Source organism: Poecilia latipinna, unplaced genomic scaffold, assembly GCF_001443285.1.
Source record: "Poecilia latipinna isolate Pla-1442-1.1 unplaced genomic scaffold, P_latipinna-1.0 Scaffold603, whole genome shotgun sequence".
NCBI classification, from domain to species: domain Eukaryota; kingdom Metazoa; phylum Chordata; class Actinopteri; order Cyprinodontiformes; family Poeciliidae; genus Poecilia; species Poecilia latipinna.
Genome location: NW_015113219.1, coordinates 167,794 through 190,206, shown reverse-complemented (window position 1 = coordinate 190,206; position 22,413 = coordinate 167,794). Strand labels below are relative to the sequence as shown.

At 40.6% G+C, this 22,413-nt stretch overlaps 2 protein-coding genes and 1 long non-coding RNA gene across 8 annotated transcripts in view; 2 read left to right on the top strand and 1 right to left on the bottom strand.

Annotated features, from left to right (window-relative positions):
- Window positions 1–1,322: 1,322 nt before the first annotated feature.
- Window positions 1,323–6,211, top strand: lmod2b (leiomodin 2 (cardiac) b). The gene is made up of 6 exons (XM_015042819.1): window positions 1,323–1,881; window positions 2,401–2,847; window positions 3,427–3,687; window positions 3,768–3,965; window positions 4,698–5,144; window positions 5,912–6,211. Exons 1-6 carry the CDS (start codon window positions 1,606–1,608, stop codon window positions 5,936–5,938), a joined length of 1,656 nt encoding a protein of 551 aa, XP_014898305.1. The 5' UTR covers window positions 1,323–1,605; the 3' UTR covers window positions 5,939–6,211.
- A 779-nt stretch (window positions 6,212–6,990) lies between these two features.
- On the top strand, window positions 6,991–11,746 carry LOC106953794 (uncharacterized). Its single transcript, XR_001426257.1, has 2 exons — window positions 6,991–7,182; window positions 7,290–11,746. It is a non-coding gene; the product is annotated as an uncharacterized LOC106953794 (long non-coding RNA).
- A 283-nt stretch (window positions 11,747–12,029) lies between these two features.
- Window positions 12,030–22,413, bottom strand: part of LOC106953791 (WASP like actin nucleation promoting factor) — a 21,412-nt gene continuing 11,028 nt past the window's right edge. Inside the window, exons 2-12 of one of the 6 annotated variants that reach the window (XM_015042823.1) lie at window positions 22,094–22,228; window positions 21,925–22,011; window positions 21,489–21,585; window positions 19,773–19,796; window positions 17,220–17,403; window positions 16,795–16,837; window positions 15,634–15,787; window positions 15,303–15,320; window positions 13,425–13,942; window positions 13,223–13,331; window positions 12,030–12,709 (exon numbers count right to left, since the gene is read on the bottom strand). In XM_015042823.1, coding sequence (XP_014898309.1) covers window positions 12,645–12,709; window positions 13,223–13,331; window positions 13,425–13,942; window positions 15,303–15,320; window positions 15,634–15,787; window positions 16,795–16,837; window positions 17,220–17,403; window positions 19,773–19,796; window positions 21,489–21,585; window positions 21,925–22,011; window positions 22,094–22,228 — 1,434 coding nt within the window. In that variant the 3' untranslated portion in view covers window positions 12,030–12,644. The other 5 variants (XM_015042825.1, XM_015042824.1, XM_015042820.1 and 2 more) reach the window with 5 other exon arrangements.

Sequence of the window (22,413 nt, the reverse complement as noted above, 5' to 3'; positions counted from 1 at the left end):
GGAACAACGAGAACCAAAGAGCTTGTGTTCCGCGGCAGAGGAGGAAATGAAGAACCAATCAGAAGCCAACGGAGAACACCTGAGGAAAAGTACAGGAAGTGGTAAAACGGGAGCTGTGGGAAAGAGGAAACTGGAAAGCTGAGGGAAGGTGAGCAATCACTGGGGCTGATGGAAGCTGCAAATAAAGGAATAACACTAATAAAGAAGAATAACATCCATTAGGACAGTCAGAACTTTTTTGGTTGCATGTATCTCCAAATAATAACTTAGATAATTACTGTTTTAATCTAGAAGTACTCAAACAATAACAGAAACAATCTTGGCTTGGACAACCCTGATGCATTATCCAGAAATACTACTAGATGCTCCGGACGCTTCGGCCGTCTGAACCCTTCAGTTCTCAGGTTTCCTGCACAGAGAGCAAACCTGAAGAGGAATCCAGAGCCAGCTGGCTCCAGTGGTTCACAAGAACCTCAGAAATTGTTTTGTAATCATTTTAACAAATGTCAGAAACTTTGCTCCTCGTCTCCTTGTTGAATTTTTCTAGGCCAGGTGATTAATGCATTGCTTTCTGAGATCTTTTAACCCGTTTCATGTTGTCAAACAGATTATATTTAGATTATTATTATTTATTTATTTTTTCTGGTTTGACTAGTGAGACTGAACCAGAATATGTGACTGATCACAGTTGACTCATGACTGAACAAGCAGAGTACTTAGTTTTTCCAAATAGGATCTGGTTGGTTTGGTTAGTTTGAAACCTCCATTTAATATTTCTTTTTTTTTTTTTATCTTTGAAATAAAAAAATTTGCTCAATTATCCAAAATATGACAAAAAAAAAAAAGCTAAACCAAAATAAATCTGTAAGGGGTCAAATACTTTTTCACATCGACATAATACTACAGGGCGAAGAGTATTTTCCTTTTGAACATGTTATTGTTGGATGCTCACAGTTGTTAATAATGCTCAGTGTTTAACATGGATACTTCTGAACTCCCAAATCAAGCAAAAATTAAACATTTAATCTTTTTAAGGAGTCATTCACCGAAACGCGCCGGATTAATTACACATTTCTCCTTTTCGTTCTGCTTCTTCGATGAAGCTCAGTCTTTTTTTGGCCGTGAACAAAGCCATTCAGGTCCGGGTGACTGACTGCTACAATGACAGGCCACGGAGCCTCTGAGCTCACAGGCTTTTTGTAGCTCTGCCTATCTGGGTAGCGACTCCCAAAAAAAGACGCTGCATCATGGGGCCTACTCGCCGGTACGTTCCCTCTTAAAGCCTAAACAGCAGCTGGCGAGATTAGAAAAGAAGAGGACACACACACACACACACACGTGTGCACCCTTACATAAAGTCGGTCGGCCAGGAGGAATCCAGTTCAGACTGGACCAGGAGGGAAACGTCTTGACTGGTCGTATTGTAATGGCATGAATCGACTGAGTTTTTAATCTAGCTTTGCGGAGATCTTTATAGATCTCAAGCTTATTGGTGGACCTTATGTTTTAATTGACTTTCTTTATCAAAACTCCTTCAGTTTGGGAGTCCAGTTAACACTCTGACGGTTTAATAACTTACCGGTCAGTGCTTCTCAGGCTTTGGCCATGAGTTTTTTCGGGTATCGCCGAGAGCTGAGTAAGTACGAGGACGTCGACGAGGATGAGCTCTTGGCGTCGCTCAGCCCGGAGGAGTTGGCCGAGTTGGAGAAGGAGCTGGTCGACATTGACCCTGACGCCAATGTGCCCATCGGTCTCAGACAGAGAGACCAGACAGACAAAACCCCAACGGGTACTTTCAGCAGAGAGGCCCTCATGAAGTACTGGGAGAACGAGACCCGTAAACTTTTGGAAAACGAGATAGCAGGAGGGAGCCCCAAACTGGTAAGAGGAAGAAATGTACAGAAAAGTGATCAACCACCTTAGAGATTTGCTTGATTTGGACTATTTGGTCATCATTGCTGGGTTGACTTCTGCTGAAATGCCAATCAGGAATGAAGAAGCGAACGCTAGCCTCAGAAATGAAATTACAGTTTGCAGAGTCAACATTTTGTGAAATTATAAAAGGGACATTTCAGGATATCAGCCAGGAAGTTAAGGCTTTTTATTTTTTGCAAATCAATCTTCCAAATCAGGAGTTGGCATTACTTATTTATCTATTACATGTTTTACTACACAAATATCAACATCCCATAAAATTAAATTAAACCATCCTATTGTAACCGGTTCTGTCAGCACAGTCCCCATACAGTCACATCAGTCAAGCTTGTGAAAAAATACCAAAACACTGAATACAGTGCAAAAATTGAGAGTTGCAACCAATTTTTTTCTTTTTCTCTACTATAAGAGTTGTGCTTGTTGAACCTAAAGATCGTCCATATTGGTGATCTTCTCAAAACACAGGATGACGAACAAGAAGACGAGTGTCTGACAGAAGAAAGCAGCGAAGAGGAGGAAGAAAAAAATGACGAGAGCGAAAAGGAAAGTAAAAGGTCAGAAAATTCAAAGGGGGAGGATCACAAAGAGGAAGACAGTGAAGAAGAAGAAGAAGAAGAGGAAGAAGAAAGTGAGGAAGAGGAGCCTGTAACAGAAGAAGATGACGCTGAAACGGATGAAGACAAACAAGACAATGTAGCAAAACCTGAACCCTTGAGAGACTCAGTGGATGCGGTCAGACCGACACTACTGAGGCCTCAGAGGGCGGAGCCTATGAGGCTGACTCCGCCCCCTCCACCAGTGGACCTAAACAGTGGAAACCCTACAGTTGTTGATGACGCGTTGCAGCGAGTTCTTAACGACGACTCCGAACTCACTGAGGTGAATCTGAACAACATTGATGACATCACACAGGTAACAACGTGTTTTATTTGTCTAGTTTGTCCTCAGTTGAGCGCATCATCCTTCCTGCAATCGTTTTGAAGCATCCCTAATTCCCAAATTTCCTTTGTTTCCAAGGAGACAGAAACTTTATCATATAAAACAAAACTTTTTTTTTTTTTAATTCATTCAAAGTGTTGTTTTGAGTTCCAACTAATAAAACAGACGATTACAGGGTATCTTGTAGCTGAAATATGACCAATTTCTTTTAGTTCTTTAGAAATACAATTGTTGAAAAATACTAGTTTCATATCTTAAAACTCAGTTATCCCTGGCAATGTGAAATAACAGACAATCAAGTATTAATCATGAATGAAAAACAATTTTTTCTCTCTCTTTATTGCATGATTTATTGTCATAAGTTTCAATCTAATAAGCCCAGACTGAAGTCGGATCAAAACATCTATTCATAAACCATTTCAGTTTGGAATGGAGAGTTTTTCGGCCCCTCTCAATCATCAGACACTAAACTTTCACTCTTTGAATTGCTGAGCAACCTTAAAGGTAACAGTGGGTTTAGGATTTTCTGTTTCTTCCTAATCCCTTTTGCAGGAAACTCTAATTCGATTTGCTGAAGCGCTAAGAGCCAACACCCACGTGCGAATCTTCAGTCTTGCGAACACGCGGGCCGACGACCACGTCGCTCTGGCCATCGCTAAGATGTTGAAGGAGAACGCATCCATCACCAGCCTGAACATCGAGTCCAACTACGTGAGCGGGAAGGGAGTGATGGCGCTGGTCCAAGCACTTCCAGGCAACAACACCCTGACCGAGCTCCGCTTTCACAACCAGAGGCACATGTGTGGAGGACAGGTTGGTTTCGGTCCAAGCCAGCGGAATCCCCCCCGGTTACCGTTACAGTCGATGTGAATTGCTGCAATGACCTGCTGCAGGTGGAGATGGAGATGGTGAAGATCCTGAGGGAAAACCACACTTTGATCAAGCTCGGCTACCAGTTCAACCTCCCTGGTCCCAGGATGAGCATGACTGGGATACTGACCAGGAACCAGGACCGTCAGAGGCAGAGACGGCTGCAGGAGCAACGGCAGCAGCAACAAGACGGAGCTGTGAACTCAAGAACCTCTGCGCTGGTAATCACTTCGCTTCAAACTGTTCGAATAACTTGAATAGTTTGATTCATTAAACATTTCGACTCCATTTCAGCCAATTACTTACAACACAATCAGCTCTAACTGGTTCATTCGGTTCAATTCAAATTACATAACGCACACTAACAATAACATTAATATTGGCACAAAATGTCTGGAGTAGTTTTCTAGATTAGTAGATTATCGCATCAGATTAAAGTCGAGTTTGACCAAATGTCCATCAGTGTCTCTCTATGAAACTTTTCTGCTCTACTTAAACCTATGAGAAAAGTTTGGAAAAGAGAAATATAACTAAAGTGGTGTGCTATGGAGGGAAACCCCTTTTGACATGTTAGATTCAGAAAATCCAAACGTCCTCTCTGGACTGTTTCTTTGGAAGTCAAGTTTCCACCGCTTCATTTCTTAGCTCACAAGCAGCTGTTCAAACCGGCCCGAGGGTTCAGTGGAAGGGATTTTATCTGGCCCAGATTGTTGGAAATTTTCCCCCTCTTGGATAACCCCAAAGCCATATTGGACTCGATTCACTTAAGCTAAATTGCGTCATTAATGTTTTGACCAAAGCCTTTTCTAAAGTCTCAATTAGAGGAATGAAATTTGTCCAAAACATCGGATACCTGAGGGTGTGTGTCGCTGCCTTTAATAAGATGTACCTCACATAAACTGGTTTCCATCTTCAATTCTGTTTTCACTATGTGTGCATTTTCTTTTCTCAAGAGAGGAACACCCAGTTCGTCGCCCTACACTTCGCCCAGAGCCTCACCTTGGTCCTCACCCAAACTAACGGCTAAAAAACAGACTCCGCCGCCTCCCCCTCCTCCTCCACCTCCGCCTCCGCCTCCTCCACCGCCTCCTCCTCCGCTTCTCCCGCTGCAACAGGAGAAGAAGAGGCCCACGCGGATGATCGCGGAGGTCATCAAGGCCCACGAGGCGGGCAGCAAGAAGGTCACCAAAGCCAAAGGGAAGAAGGGCAAGAAGAGCAAGGCGAAGGAGACGAAGGGGGAGACGGGCTGCATCCTGAAGGAGCTCAAGAACGCCCTGAGGCCTGTGTCGGCCGAGAGGAGGGCGGAGGAGGGCGGCAGCAGGCCATCCACGCCGATGAGGTCCGCCCACGATCAGCTAATGGAGTCCATCCGCAGCAGCAGCCTCAGGAACCTCAGACGGGTGAGAGGCAGGAGGGGAATCATGAGAAAAGACACTACTTCCCCATTTGGGGGTGGAGGTGTGGGGGGGGGGGGTTTCGGTTGTGAAAAACAGAAGCGGACAAACTCTCCAAAAGGCAAACTGCACAAGAAGGGAGTTTAATTTAGACAAGGATGACACAGAGTCAGTGGTGTGTGAGTCATCCTGGTGGCTGATGTGGTATGATCTGTCTCTGGACAGCAGTAGGTAGGCAAAAGAGGCTGTTTGCCACCAGCGTGCTCTGGTATGAGCACATCGCTTTCACATTTACAGACAGTGTAGGACAGAGAACACTGACAAAGATAAAGTCAGTCAGCCTGCTTTTTTTTTTTTTTTTTTACCCTGAAGTGGATGATAAGCTGACGTCCATAATAGAGGAATGGAAAACATAGATGGCAGGACAAATAATGAAACTAAAAGCCCGTATTATTCAGAGTTTCCCCTATTTTCATCTACCTAGTAAGTGGAGATCTGAGTGTTGGCTTTTCCTGCAGCTGGAGCGCAGCTTGTTACATTGTTGTGGAAAATCATCTGTGGCCTCAGATAATGGGGTCTCTGGCTGTAGCTGGCAGATTCCATCCACTCAGCGCCGGTATTTATAGAAACTGTTCTGTGGCGCTTCGATAACAACGGGCTCGACGCTTCGTCGCATTAGCACGCCTGAAAACAGTCCAGACTGCTGCTGTTTGACCCTTTTTGCTGCTCTTCGTCTCATTTTTGTCCTCTTAACACAATCTGTGATTTTCCAGGTGGAAGTTCCACATCATCTACGATAAGGAACAAAGAGATCGGGCCCTGCGGGATAATGGCGGCGACGATGACGACGGCGATGGAGACAAATTGGATTTCTTACTCGGAAAAAACGGGAAGGTGTACTGGAAATTTGTACTCAAAATTCGGAACTATTTTTTGATATTTAAAGATACAGTCCCCCCCCCCCCATACCCTTTTGCAAAAATTAATTCCTAATTGTGTCAGATCATCTAACAAATTTTAAGATCAAACACAAGTATCAAGTATCCTGAGTAAATACAGAATGCAGTTTCCAAGTAATAAAATAAAAAGCTATTCAAAGCAGGTGAAAATCATTTATTCCAAATTGTCTTCAGATTTTGACACTTATAGCAAACTTCAGTTTGTTAGAAGAATTACCAAACTAAGAGTCTAAGAGCCTATGTCCTCCACGCCACCAGGGGGCCCCCAAGAGCAATAAACTAGCATGATAGAAAAAAAAATATTTTAAAATAACATTGAATAATGCAAACTTGTAGATAATAATGATTAATCTCTTCCTGTTGATGGCTGTTGCCACTTTTGGGGAAATATAAGATATTAAATGTAGTATTTATCAGTTGATGTTACTTTAAAATAGCTAAAATAAAATATCACATTTGAATGCCACTCTGCATTTTAAACCCAAATGTTGTTGTTTTTTTAAACTTGTTACTCCTGTAAGTTTGAAATCAATAGTCATAATAGTACTGGCAATAATGTACACTAATAACAAATGATGCTTATGATAGTAGGTATTTTACACACATAGAGTAGCTTAGGAATTATAAATCATCTGGTGTTGACATGCTGGTGTGGGCCCCCCCAGAAAAAGCTGCTTAGGACCCCAAAAAGGCTTGGATCAGTCCTGGTGATGAGTAAATTTTAACTTTTTTGAAGTTTTTTTTATTTTTTTATTTTTTTTTACCCCTCAATCAATTTTATTCCAGTTTTGAAAGCAGCATTTTGTAACTACTCTGGCTATTTTAGTCTGATGATCTTAATAATTGAAGTGTGACAAAAAAAGGGGAAAAAAAGCAAAATGTCTTGCTTTTTTTCCACAGTAGAAAGTGACATGAGTTTTCTTATTCTTGTTTACTGACATTTTCTAAATGTCTATTTTCATGTAAGACTGTAAATATGTGTTTTTTTTTCTTTTTCTTTTTGGTTGAAATATGTGTTCGTTTCTAAATATATCCATTTGCTTACTTGCAGCAGTCGTGTTGTTCGTGTCTTCTTTGGTTACTGAGTGAGTTTTATTCAAGGTGGGGAGAAAAGGGGGACAAGCTGTTACAAAGACGTATAGGAAGAAGCGCACACAGGCGGATTATTTTTTTATTTTTATTATTTTTTCAGTCTGAGTGAGTCAGCCTGCTGGTGAGGAGCCGCTGATGCACACAGCCTCTCAGAGACGTCGACAACACACCCACTCGTGTTTTTGCGCACTTTCTCTGAACAAGTTGCAAAACAGAACAAGTGAAGTGAAATAAGAAAGCAACAAACTCACTCTGACGTCAGTGATGACGCCAGTATTCCCAGCAGCAACTTGTGAGCAGCAACCTAAAGACGATGGGTGGGAAACAGTGCAACAGGTGCGTACAGGTAAATGTGTTCATTTTTAACTTTCACACGGCTTTAGCAATAAGGACCAGGCCTAAAAATATATTGTTTAGACTTTGTCTGTAATATTGAGTAAAGTTTTAGAGTTCCTTCTTACAGAAAATTAGAGAAAGATGTGAATGTATTGTGTGACACTTAGCAGGGAAAACACTGACGGATGATTTAAAATACCTGCAAAGGAAGAAAAAATTTCTGTAAAATGTGTATATATGTTATTTTTTAGACTGGTGGAGAATAAACGTATTCTTCATTAAAATGACTAAAATCCAATATTCACGTCATTAGTACATCCTTACTCGGCGTTTTCATTCATTTATAATGAGCATAGAAATGAGCTAGCCTAAGCTTACTTTAAAAGAAAGTCAAAAGTAAACTGAAAAGGATAAGAGTGGTTTGTAATATTTTGCAAGACGGCTGGGGGGGGAAGTCCTTCCATATTCTTCCATAAAACTCAGACTTTCACCAACTGCATTGCTGCCATAAAGAATCGCTTCGAGAAATGTACAGAAGTTTTATTGTTCCCGTAAGAATTTCAGCGTCGTTCTTTAAACCACATCCTTAAAAATGTTAAAATGTCACCAAACCGCACAATATCACAGAGCCTGTCAAGACTGTCAGCCATAAACTCATGGCCCCCCCTGACTTTTCTGTCTATTCAATGCAGGAGACCATTGTGCCGTTCTTGTGTCAAATGGTCATTTCATTAATAGCTGACCTAATACTCAACTCTCTTTGGGTATTCCACATAGCATTTGCTGCCTGGAGGTCTAAAAACACTGAGTAACATAACAATTCAACCATGCAACTTTTTCTGCACAGACTGATTTTTACAATCTATGTCATAAAGTTGAGACATAGATTGAAATGTCAATAAAATGCCACTTATTGCCCCAGATTTCTGTCTACACCTGGTTGAAAGTCGCACAAAGACACAAAATTAAGTTTCGTTGGGGTTTTATGTGACGAGGCTCGACTCTTGATAGTTGAATCTGATTATTGAAGGAGCTATATCGGGATGAGAGCAAGGAGGCATTTGAAAGCACTGGAGCTGTTTACCAAAGATGAATCATAATTATCAGAGGGAACATGAAAACAGCTGGTCAGGTTTGATTAATGTCACGCAAGATTTTTTCCGTCGATTATTGAGACGGGTATAAAGAATTTCAAACATGTGACTCAGATCAAATGCAGCTCGAAACAAATGCATTTTTTGTTGCTTTTATTATCCCATAAATTGATAGCCCTTTTACATTGTGTAATGTGCATACATCCATCTGCTTTAGACAAAAATGTTTCACAATATCAGGTCTGAATCCCATTACCATGCAAAAAAAAAAAAAAAAAAAAAGCCATTACCCAAAGTAGGAAAGTAGGGTGTTATGTAATAAAATTATTCAAATTACCCAGCTGCATGCTTACATCAAGTCAAAACCCTGATGTTGTGCCTATAAAAGCTTTTGCATGTCTGTCTCTGTGGAACCTCAGTGGTGTAACATCAGTGGAAAGTGCCATACCTACCCTAATCCCTTTTATAAGCTCTGTAGCGAAGGGGACTGATGAAAGTTCAGCTGATGTGGACATCAACTAAAAATATAGCCTGCTCTCTCGAGTGTCTTTTTCGCTATAGATAATTTAATCTAGACATATTAGAGACAGGCCGCTTAGTTTTCTTTTCTTGAGTTTGTTTTGTAATCGTTTTTCCATTTATAGGTGAAGAAGATCCATGACTTTATGATTTGCAAGTGAGGTTTCTACCCGTCTTATGAGACAAAACCGTAGCAGTAAAATACGTAATGGCTAACAACTAAAATTTTAAGAAAACGTTAAGCATGGACAAAAGGATTAAAAACGCATTTTTGTGAAGAAATCTTTATTGGAGTTTACAACACTGGCGCTCATTTGTTAAGGTTTTTTTGTTTTTGGATCGGAGTTGGTGTCATCCTTTTAACAGTTTCCTGAAGAAGCTGACAAAAAAATTAGCATATTTTAACACCTAACAACAACAGAGATCTGACCTCAATCAAACAAGTGGCACTTTGTTTTTCACCGTCAGAAAATTTAAGATTGACAGTCCAGTTTTTGCAAACAGAAAAACAAACCAGCAGGAAAGGATGCCAAGTTATTATTTCTGCACGGATAAGACTAAAGTTTCAAATAAGCATTTCAGAAGCTTGTTTTGTTTTCTGTAGGACTGTGAACTGGCGTGCTACAAGCTAAGCTACCAGAATACTCTGCTGTTTCTTGGCAGCATTACAGCGATGGTCGTTTTCAATTCAAAACTCTTGAGCCACTGATGCCACGATTCATGATTGTCATTTAAAACTAACAAGGAGGAATATCTTCAGTTTCTTGAGCTGCTAATTGAACTTGGAGTGTGTTATGGTGCCAAGTAGCTCCCAACAGAAGGAAAATGTTTTTAGTCAGTTTTTTTTCTTATGAATAAAATTGTTGTTACACTGTGTTTCAGTATTTATTCCTATTGATATGCGGTGTCATTTGTAACTTTTAACTAATTTAATTCCCATGTGTTTAGCCATATTTCGCTTTACTTTTTTTTGTCAAATATTTTGGTGGCTTAAATATGTTGTAGAAAACTCAAATCCCAGGATTCATTTAACTGTACATTATTTTCTGAGATTTTAATTACACGCAGCCTCATTTAGGCCAATTGGCTTTAAGTATTTAATTGCCTGAATAAAGTAATGTTGTTGACTGACTACTTCTTAATCATTCAACAACACTTCTTTACAATACCAAAACCTAAGCCAGATTTTGAAACATTGCTTTAATTAATTTACAGTTAAAGTAGGTAGGAGGTATTATGGAATGTATGCTGCTGGGAGACTTCTTGTAAACAAAATGTTTTGGTTCTTCATATTCAGTGGGCAAAACAAATGCAAAATTCTCCTCACATTAACCTTTGATGGAGTATTTTCCAACAGAAACGAGGCAAATGCTAGCAAATTTTAAGCTAATGTATGACAAACACCAACTATCCTGTTCTATAGTTCAGGTGTTGCCCAAACAATTTAAATTCTTGTCTTTTAGCCCAAAACATGAGTACATATTTTACTCAAATAAGTTGCCCTGAAAAAGCCAGAAAGCATTGAAGTAAGCTCAAATTTTAAATGTTTATAAGCTAGCCAAATAACTACATAGCTAGCTAAATAGTTATGCAGCTAGCTTTTTAGCTAGTTAAATGGCTATACAACCAGGCTCTCTGTAACCTAGCTAGATGGATTGGTTATAAACACTAGAAAACAACCACTTCTTCCCAATACATCCCAGATTTCCTGTATTAACAAATTTAATGTTGTCAGGGTTAGTAGCTGAGTAGCTAACAGGAACAAGGCAAATGCTAGCTTTTGCCAGGCAAATGCGGCCATGTCACTTGGCTTTCGGTTTAAGAGATGATACAAAAACCACTGAGTCGAACTTCATGAATTATAACCAGAAACATGAGAAACTATTTTGGCTTACATCCAAATTAACTACTCTTGCTAGGTGTTTAAAATGTATCTAGGCAGCTTCACAACACAGTCATGATAAAAATAAATAAATTTTAAAAAAATGCCTCTTTGAAAGCAACACAAAAGGGGCGAAGGTAAAAATGACCAGCACCCTTTTACCTTCATATTACAAGTTCTGCATTATCTTGACTTTAGACTAAAACTACAGTTGGCAAATTACAAACTTTACCCATCGTCATTTCTTTTTCTTCTGTCTAAAAATAAAGAAAAAAACTGAAAAAGAACTGCTGGTCAAAAATCATATTTCTGAAATTCACCTCATATTTGAGCGGATATTGCAATAAACACATTTTTTATGACTGCTATGCAAAATAATTAAACAATTTAACTTTGTGACATATCCACTTTGAAGGGTAAAACTTAAAAATTCAATGCTTACATAATTTAACATTGACTGTGCATAGATGTCCCAATGTTCCCGCTCATAATTAAAAGTGGTCGAGTCAATAGGTGCTTGGTAATTAATGTCGGCGTTTGAAGAGTACAGAAACGTAGAATGGACCCATCATCAGAATCAGTGTGCAAAACTAAAATATCTTTATTTTAGCATCACATAATGAATTACCTGATTACAATAAACAGGTGTGTATTAATACTCTGCCTTCTACTGTAAAAAAAACAAATGAGCACAAAAGTCAATTAAATCTGTAGTGTCACAGAGATTTAAAAAAAAAAAAAACGAGCCCAACATAACACTGTGGGCTACCCTCTTTACTGTCTGTAGTGTTAATGATTTATCATTTCAATTCCTCATGTATTTGGCAACATTACTTAAAGCATGTGCACTTTAAATTATGATGCGAACCCTAAAATGTTGTCTATCCCTGCAACGAGTCGGATTTTTCAATCTGTGCAAAAAAAGACTCAAAGTTTAGAGTAAATATACAGTCCACAGTGAATGAATGCCAAATATTCCAGAGTGCTGTCTTTTCTTCCTCTTTTTTTTAAGAAAATATGATCAATAAACTAGAATTATTTGAATATGTAAAAATAAGCTACAGAGCAACAAGATATGAAAATAGCCTTTTTCTTCTCCCGTTCTAATAATGATACAAATAAGATTTTGTGGCAACTTGTCTCGCTATCTTGTAAGCCCTCTCAAAGCGCTGTGGGAAAAAAAAAAAAATGTAGCCGACGTTCAGCTCAAATGTCTAAAATTGCACATTGGGGTGAAAATGGGAGCAAAGTCGGATCGTGTGGGACAGGAGACAGCAGATATGAAAATGGCAGAGAGTGATCAACACATTTGGAAATATAGAAGGTCTGAGCCGCGTAGCAACAGAAGAAAAATTAATCCCATCAGGAGACAAGATGGAGCAAACGACGATAGACCTCTAGGATTAGACCGACAAACATTTATAGATTAAATGAGGTATTGCACAGAATAATAAAAAAAAAGCATAAAGGCAACAAAAAAACAAAAACAAACATGTACAGCAAACTGATAGAACATTTTTAATTATAATTATGAAGTCATCAACTTTATTTTAGAAAGACTGGGATAAATTTTAGTGTCATCGAGGGCGAAAAAAAAAAAGATAAGAAAAAAAAAAAACAAGTTTCACTCGTCGTCCCATTCATCCTCTTCCTCAAAGTCGTCATCATCATCGTCGTCGTCATCGTCGTCTGTGGGGGAAATGGAGAAAATTAATATTTTAATAAACAGATTTGTAAAAAAAAAAAAAAAAAAAAAAACATGGAATATTTTGATCAGAGTTTAAAGACAACAAGTTTATATTCACTTAGAAGCAACAATACTAAAGTTTTAACTCAGAAATCGGTATTTGGTGGAATACCCATGAGGTTGTCAATGGGGTTCAGTGCAGTGATCTCTTCATTTTATCCCCAGAGGTGCATATATAAAAACCTAACCAACATTGTTACTTTTGTCAAAAAAAAAAAAAAAGACAGATTTGGAAAATAATATTTCAATCTCACAGAGGAAATCTGTAAAATTAATCCACAAACTCCCTCTGCTGTGCAGAGTGTGGAAGAGCAAAGACCTCAACGACGGACACTAAAAGGGTTCCTACACAACTTTTATTTCAAAACTAGAATCCTCGCTCCCCTTACTGGAGATAAATTAAAACGTTCTGTATGGAGGTGCATATACATGAGTTTGTGATAATCTGTGTGTACCCGAAGAGTGGATCGCTTTGCTTCTCTTCTGCATCGCGGCCATCAGCGCCCCGACGATGCCCGCTGTCGGTGCCGAGTCAGCAGATGTCTGTTCGGAGTTATCGTCCCTCTGTAAAGACGGGAAACCAGAGTGAATCAGTTTCTGTGTGAAACGCGTGGCTGCTGGGCTCCGGCGAGCCCAAATGAACAAATGAACACTAACAGCTTTCAGTTGGACTCCTTGTCGGATCTGGTCCAGGAGCGCGTCTCTGCCGCCGGTGGACACCGGCCTCTCCTTCTGCTCCACCTTCTTCAGCTGCGCTCCCTCTCTGATCTGGCTCAGCAGCGCGGACTTGCCGTCCCCTCCGTTGGCCTCCATGGAGGGCGGAGGAGGAGGTCCGGGAGCCGGCGGAGGCGGCGGAGGCGGCGGGGGCGGAGGAGCGCCGTTGCTGGCCGCCGCCGGTGGCAGCGGGGGAGGAGGCGGGGCCACGGGGAGGGAGGCGTGCGCCGGGGCCGGGGGAGGCGGGAGAGCGCCTCGGCTGGGCGGCGGAGGCGGCGGGGCGGACATGCCCGGTCGGGACGGGGGCGGAGGCGGGGGCGCCGAGACGGGAGGCCTGGAGTGGGGAGGAGGCGGCGGGGCGCCCCGGACCACCCGGGACGGAGGAGGCGGCGGAGGGGCGGAGCCATGTTGGGGTGGCGGTGGTGGAGGGGGGCCACCTCTGGGTGGAGGCGGTGGAGGAGCTAAACAAAAAAAAATAAAACAAAAAAATAAACAGATCATCAAAACAGACACTTTTCATGTCTGTAAGAAGTCACTGACAGTTACCATAACAACCAGATTTAGTTTAATTTTTACCCCCCCCCCCTCCTTTTTGTGACAACTGCAGGAGGATCATCATCATCTGACAGACTGAAATGTTTGGCAGCTCTTACATGTGCCAAACCATGCAATCATAACTAAGCCATACAGGATCAGCCTTCTCAGCTGGAGTTCATATCAATGTTAGTAAAACTGAGAAACACAGCAACCGTGTCGCACTACAACCACAACAATGCAGGTATTTTATTGGAATTTTATGTGATAGAATAGAAGCTTGATCCGTTTCCTTCCACAAAGGAGAACTACTACTCTTTCGCTCATCAAATGTCGTATGAAAGCATCAATAAGTCTAGTTTCCCGTTTGCCACGAGGCAAACATGAAAGATGGCGCTCTGGTCTGATGAAACAAGTCTTAGCCACAAAAACCCCGACTTGTTGAAGAAAGTAACCCTGCATTTTCCGTAAACACATCATTTCTGCAGTGCTGTGAAAATGCGAGAAAAAAATAAAAAACTTTTTCGAGGGTGCAAAGCAAAAAACTTGAGAGCAGAGGTTGAGCTTTAAGTAGGAAAGAAAAGCCTAAACATACAGCCAGAGGTGAGGTGCTGTGCTTTAAATCTAAGTATTTCAGGTACTACAGGCATTCCACAAAATCCAGACCTAAATCTAATGTTGGAAGACTTGAAATTTATAGATCCTTTCTCTATTGTTTTTTGTGAGCCATTTCACAAAAACAATTGTTAAACATTTCAGCCTCTAAAGATGCAAAGCTGTTACAAGAGTTGAAATTGAAGCTGCAGACAAAGGTTGACTCATGTGGGTGAAGAAAAATGCAAACTTTCCAGATATTCATTTAGAAAAAATGTTGCGAGCGATGAATCACCGTCCTTCCCCTCCCCAACTGCGCACTTCTTCATGGTGTTGGTGCTCTATCACATAAAATCCCCCCAAAATACTTTCAAGTTTGTTGTCATAATGGGACAAAATTATTACCGCGTTCCACCATATAAAACCAAACTCCTTCTTGCGGCAATCTACATGCAAAGAGTTAAACAAAGTCAACCAGAAGTTTGAAATTCTTTAGATTCCCAAGGAAGGAGACGCTCTGCAATTATTCAACAAAACGTCGGAAAATGTATTTCAGGAAGTCTGGTGGCAGAGCATCACACGGCAGACAGAACCTCTGCAGGAACTGCAAAACGCCTCATGGTGGAATCTTAGCATAACTGCACATGCAGCGTCACAGTTAGCTTCCACAGCCGGTCATGCACAGAAACCTACCGCTCCACCTGGGCGGACCTGGGGATGAAACCACCACACCAGTTAGACTGTCAGCTAAAGACAATCGGCCCACTTCAAAGAAATTCACATAATCCTGAAAAAAAAACATTTCCATACAGTCAATCTGTTCTAATGAGGCTTGTTTGTGCGATTTAAAAAGTACTGTCGCCAAAATTACTAGACGTTTCAATAACATTCAACTCTATTGAGTATAACTGTCCATCCCCATTCAGCGGCTGTTCATCCCCAATTGCCTCGTTCTAACAGAAAGTCAGTCTGAATCTAGATCCCACGTAAACGCATAGAGCAGAGAGTGCGGTTGCCATCTTACCTTGTCTCCGTACCTCGTTTTTGACGGCCTCCACGCCTCCATTTTTCTCAATGAAGTCGTAGATGGCCTTGGAGGTCTCCTTGTCCTTCAGCTGAGCCTCGGAGATGCCGGCCAAATCAAACAGGTTCTTCAGCTCTGGGTCCAGGTTGTTCATCTAGAGAAGGCAAAAAGAGAAAAGGGACACAGACAAAACCAAATAAATACGTTGATACACAGTTGACAGGAAAAAAAACATTTATACCCGTCGTTTAAACTACAAAAACGTACTTCAAGCTTAGTTAGATTGGAGTTTAAGGGGTATGAATATGTTTTTCACTGTTATACAGAAATTTGTGAATGCATAACTAACCGTCCACCACCCAAAAAAGAAAAAAAATATATGAACACAACTAAAAAATATGTCTGATTTGAGCAGTGAAATGAAATGACTCAAATGTTATCTGATTCTCCTACAATAAATAAAAAAAATTAAAAGTCTGCATCATCACTATCTTAAGTAACGTGAACATAACATCTGACATAGTGTTTGACCTTGGTGACGTTTTTCTGTGAAAACTTGCTTCACATTTTGAGCTGAACTTCCTGACTCCACAAAAAAACTATTTCTGCGGCTCTGCCTCCACCTAGTGGCCAGTGTTGGAACATGTTCTGACCTTGACTTTCGGCTCTACAAATACCACACTATGAGCTCACATGGCTGAAAGTAGTTGATAGACTAAAAGCTCTTTGATTTCACAAAGAAAAATTAAACCTAAACTATCAATATGGAGCAAAAATAGCTCATCTATACTTTAAGAGTAATTCACCAGGTAATAAACCTCTTAGCTCAGAGCTATGTATAAAAAGACTCCTTAATTCAGTATGCTAAAATTCCCTGGGCTTAATTTTCTCATTTGCAAGCTGTGATCCATCCTCCTGAATCCAGCGGTTTCACCGACTGGGACGTCTGAAACTTGAGCTATAGATTATGCGGATGCACGTTGATTCTCTTCCATCTGAAATCTCCTTGCGTGCGCAGCTCGGATTAACGTTTAGAAGCTGATATTACATTTAAATAATCCGTCTGCCCGACTGCATGCGGTTTGAGACGGCCTACCCGTCACGCACTTTCACAACTGAAGATGCGCAAACAAACGGGAGGTCTGAATCAATGCTGCTTACATCAAAGCCGGTGTTTGGGTTCCATCCTATGTGATTGACATGCCTGTAAGAAAAAAAAGCAGAAGAAATGCAAGTTAATGTAGTCACATAAATGGCAAAAAAGAGTTAACAGCAAGAGCTGTTTACTGTAATATTTGGTTCTTTTGTGGCCTGTAACAACTGAGTGATTGCACAGATTTTCTACACAATTTAAAGGCAACATTTTATATTTGACCAGATTTTTTTTCCTGAGAAATGAAAGAAAGAGTTGCCTTCCTTCATCAAGAAAGGAAGACTTGAAGAGTTGAAGGAAGGCTGGATAACATGAAGACTAGATCAAACAAACATTAGATAAAGCCATCAGGACACTGGCAATTTTATGACAGCGTTGATCAGAGTTATTACCAGAAACTAAATCAACAACGCCGACGCCAGCGGCTACTCACTGGAAGTTGCTGGGTGTGCCGATGTCGGCCTTGGTCAGTCTCTTCTTCTTCACTTTTTCCTTCTTGATCCTCCTGGGGAAGGAGCCGTGCACGAGGCTGTTCATCTGAGAGTTGTTGTGAAAACGATGCGAGTTGCTGATCTCTGGGTTTTTGATGTCGATGGTCGCCATGGGCAACGCGGGTCCTGGAGAAACGGCGACCGTATGGATAACGTTAATGTTGGGAAACAAGAGAAAAGTTTATAAAAGATGGCGAAAAGGAAAGCTTTTGACATTTCAGGTAGAGTCCTGTTGATATCAGCACAGGTTTTATTTATTACTGTTAGAGAGAACAGAGCATGTCTGCATTTGGTGGAATTGCAAAGTCTTAGAATTTACACGATAAAAACCACGATATGTTAAGACGCATCTGTGTTGAAAAAGTCAAATGATATTCACTTTACACACAGAAATGTACTTCAGGCACTTGAGGATTATGACGAAATTCAGTTTCAGAGCTCAATAAAATATTGCTGAGCTGATTTTGGACTTCATTGCCAAAAAGAATCCACTGACCAGACCGTAAACCCAGGAGAAGTCTTTGAACAGTGACTCTTAAAGCATCGACTCCAACTGCAGTTCACATGTTGGGAATCTCCCTCAAACTCTTTGGCAGACTGCACTTTACAATAGAATAGTGTATTGATCCCCCAAAGGGATTCAGGTATAACAGCAGCATCAGCAGGATTAAAACATTTTAATTGGTCTTTTGCGACATGCACATTGTCTGGGAAGCAAAACGTTTGGGTTTTCATAAGATACTGGTCGTAAAAACGTGAACAAATTGTGTCGTGTCAGTTCTCGGACACATACCTCTTGAACTCGCTTTACGGAAACATTTGGGAGTTAAGCAGGGCAGTGGTGACGCCGAGCGAGCGAATCGCCCTCCCGCCCTGCCCCAAACCCGCCCGCCTTCTCGGCAGCTGCTCAACCCAATGTCAACCAGCATTTTGCCTGCCAGGCTGCGAGCTCGCTCCTCCGTGCGAGCGGAAGAGTCAGAAAGAGACGGGTAGAGTTCGTCCTGAGGGAGGACCAGGCAGTGGAATGAAGACAGACAGCCTGGACCCAACCCACTAGCAGCATTGGGACCAGCAGCAGCTGTCGGAGCTGCTCGTCCTCCGACCCCACCCTCAGAAAGAAGCTCCTCGCAGGGGGCCGAAAGAAAGGTTGTGCAGAACATCATGGCAGCTCTTGGACCCAATTGAAAGAAATAGCATTGATGCAAGAAGCAGATCTCAGGTTTTCCTTCACTGGTCCAAAAACAAAACAAAACTAAGTTGTAGAAGACGTCAAGCAGGTAAGGCGTCCAGAAAAATTTAAAAACAGCCGACATTCAGCCAGCCAGCAGCAGACGGACATCCATCCCACTTCACTCCAAGCCGGCCGGAGTACAACGCTTCGTTCGGCTTTCCAGCATCCATCCGTTTGCTACAAGCAGCTCCTGGTCTTACCCCGCAAAAACACGCAAATATATCTAATCCCAGATAGTTATTCTGGTCGGAGCGCTGCTGGCCTTTATGTAACCATTAAAACCCATCCATGGCATAATCCCATATTAATCTGTGACGTTGCTGAAACACGACGAAGCTGCAGGATGGGAGAAAAAGGAGGCAGACGGCGTAAGAGAGACCGAGACGGGATGAAAACAGAGACGGATTAAATGATGAGGAAAGGGGAAAAGAGCAGCTCAGGTCATCGATGAGGGAAGGAAAGCTGGAACAGGAAGTAGTAGAAAAGGACTGGAGGATGATGGGGAAATGAAAACAGGACAGGCAGGAAAACAGCTCTGAGAGACAAGAGATGCAACTCAATTTTTACATCGGGGTGAACTTCAGTTCTGAAAAGCTACATCTGTCAAAATACCAACTTAAAATATTTTTTTTTAACTTATCTACTTCTCTCTTAAATGTTGCTGATCATTAAACAGAACTTGGATGCCTGACAAATAGAAAGTGACTAAATATAGAATTCCTATTTTGAAGTGATGATTTCATTCAAGGGAAAAAAAAAAATAAAAATAATAATCCAATCTAATCCAAACCAATTCCTCGTTTGTTATATCATGAAATTAAACTTGCAGTTTTACACCCTTATGAATAGAAGTCATTCAAAATCTGCATTGTATGTTCAACTTTGGCTCATGTTATATTTTGTTTCTTTATCCGAAACATCAAAGAGTGAAAAACGAAATCAAAAAAGTTCAAAATACTTGAGTTTTTCCCCAAAACTAGAGGAACCAGTTGTGATTTACATGAATCTCGACTATATCGCACTCAGCCACTATTTTGATCGTCTGTTTTGAAAAGCATTCAGATAAATGTGTCAAATACGGCTTGAAAGGTCATGGCTGTTGTATCTACTGGGTGTAATGGATTCCTGCAACCACAAGGGGGCAATAATAACCAAGTTGTTACCCGTCACCGAAGAGCAAGAACGCAGCATTTAGTCAAAGGTAAAAACGATGAATCCAGATGTGATTATTGAGCATTTCATGACATACAAGTAAAAATCCTACCATTTGGAGGGTCCCGCCTCTTCTCTGTGAACACAAATAAATCATATCATTACAACGCTGCATTTGACACGTCCTTCTGTTAATTAGAAGAGAAAGCGAGCGCCAAAGTGTGCGCAGCGAAAAAAAAAAAAAAAAAAGAGCAAGAAGTTTCATCACTGTCAGTGCAGGAGTCAGCAGGTGGAGAAGAAGAGTTGGTGAGAAAATTTTAGTTGGTGCGTTTTAGGAGACGACTAGACCCTCTAGAAAACAATCGTCCACAAGTTTCTACGAGTCTCGCCTTAAAACATAGAAAATAAGCAACAAGCGAAGGCGAGGTGGAAAAGATGGCCTCGAAAAAAAATACAAGTTTGTCTTCCAGTGGTTAAAGGTGTAACAGGAAATGGCGTTAGTCATAAAACGCAGAAGATTCAAAGCGGACCAGACAAAAAGGTTAAGAAATAAAAGGCGCAGAATGGAAAAAAAAAAAAAAAAAGTTCTTAATTGAGCTTGTGATGATAAACGTGATGGAAAAGTGCTCATAAGCTTATGAAAGCGCAAGTGAATTAGAAGTCGGAAGGAAACTATTAGATAGAGCATAGTCCAAAGTCTGAGAAAAGAAAACACCACAACAATTCACTCTGTTGTTTAAGAGTAGTAGTTGTCGTTAGTCAGAGACAATATATCCCTATAACAATATTATACAAAAAAAATTTTTTTGGAGCATCTCAACAAGTAAGAGTCCAGGAAGATTCTTTTATTGTTTTGGTAATTTAATAATAATAAAAAAGATGATTCATTGCAGAGTGATATATTTTGTTAGTGTTCTTGGTTTTGGCTCAACTTTCCAAAAATGAGCTTAAATAGACGACTGACTCGTCAGCGTCTTCAGCAATGACCTTCTGTGGCTTATCCTGCTTGTGGAAGATGTTGGAAACCATTTTTCCACTTTTTGGATTGTTATAGTAGAATTTTGGATATCATTATTTGTAATCCAAAATGTCTCTAGCTTAACTTTACTGACTCCTAAGGTACAAAACAGAAGGTCAGAGACTTCAAGAAACACTTTAAGTGCTGAGAAATAACCTTATTAGCAGAGTTGTTATGATCCACCACTGTCACAATCAACAGAAACAAGTACCACTCTGTGTCAAATGAATCTATTAAATTGAACTGAAACTAAAAACTACTAAAAACAAAAATACTGGTCAGGTTTACCAAGATCAGTGCATCCAAAAGAAAGAGAGAAAAGTTTAGGCATGCATTTAATTTGTGCTCCTAGTTTCATAGTAATTAAAGTCAACAATCGTGTTTCATTGCATCTATTAGGCGCCATGATTTGGCTTAGAATCAGATTTTTTTTTTTTTAAAAAAAGCGAGTGCCCCAATCTTGCAATCGTTTCAAAGAAATAGTATCTGCAACGTTTCAAAGAAATAGTATCTGCAACCTTGAACTTTTTCACAATTCTCCCACATTTGGGATCTTATGTAAACAGATTGATGCAGAGCGGCCCATAATTAAGGGTTTGATACATATGCATGCCACTCTTCAGACGTTATTACTGAAAACGATTAAAGTAGTTCCTTTCGCAAACCACTTTGTGCTGTGCCGTCACATGAAATCCCAGTAAAAACACCTAGAGGATTGTGGTCGCGATATGAGAAAATGTGAAAAAGTTCAAAGCGTGTGAAGAGTTTTTTTTGCGAGTCGCCGAAGATCAATGAACAAAAAGGTGGTACCTGTTTTCCTGTTTCTTTTCACCGTCAGCTCTGTTAAGGTGCCATGAAAATGTTTGGTCTCCTCCTCGTTGGCGAAGTTCAGACCCACTTGGCACGTCTATAGATACACACACACACACACACACACACACGACAAAAACATAGCTTCAGTTGAACACCAACCCATTTTTAATTATACGCATAGGGAGAGCACTCGGCACACACAACCTGTGTGAAGATCTTCACTCAACATATGTAGAGTGAAATCTTCGTTTGTCTAGACTTAATTTGATCTGTTCATAAAAAAAATTTGAGCATAATTTGGAAAACGACAACTTTTTACAATTTTTTTATTTTTAGACAAAAAGTCTAAATAAGCATGAGACATGACAGACTGACAGAAGTGAAAACCAGAATCTTTAAAAGGAAAACTGAAAAGCAGACACGGGCAACTCACATCTCCAGAAAATGTAATGAAGTAAGGTCTCTGCAGGGTATCAATGAAGCCGGTGTACAGCTCCTGTTCGAACATCGTCTTACCGTCCTGTGAGATAAAAAAAAAAACATTGTTGGTCTTTACGTGACATCCACTGATTTGGTTGTGCTGAAATCATATCTCCACCTACCCTGATGTCCAAGACCCTGATGAAGTAGGAGCGCTGGGGGTTGTCCTTGACCAGACAGGCCACCCCGCAGCATCTTTTGGTCCAGCTGCCGTTTCGGTCTGCCGTGTACACCTGGACCACTCCTGAAGACAACGTCTGGACAGGAAAAGCACGCATCACTAACCGGGTCGTTTTCACACAGAAAATTATCTACTAGCAGATGTAGTAACACACACACACACAAAAAAAAAAAAAAAAAAAAAAAAAAAAAAAAAAGGAAGAGGGGATAAAACCTTTCTGCCGATTTTTTATAAATTAAATATTCATTTAAAAAAAAAAGG

Coding starts and splice junctions, on each gene's coding strand:
- lmod2b (XM_015042819.1), top strand. CDS start 1,606: ATGAGTTTTTTCGGGTATCGCCGAGAGCTGAGTAAGTACGAGGACGTC. Junction 1,882..2,400: donor CAGGAGGGAGCCCCAAACTG/GTAAGAGGAAGA, acceptor CTCAAAACACAG/GATGACGAACAAGAAGACGA. Junction 3,966..4,697: donor ACTCAAGAACCTCTGCGCTG/GTAATCACTTCG, acceptor TCTTTTCTCAAG/AGAGGAACACCCAGTTCGTC.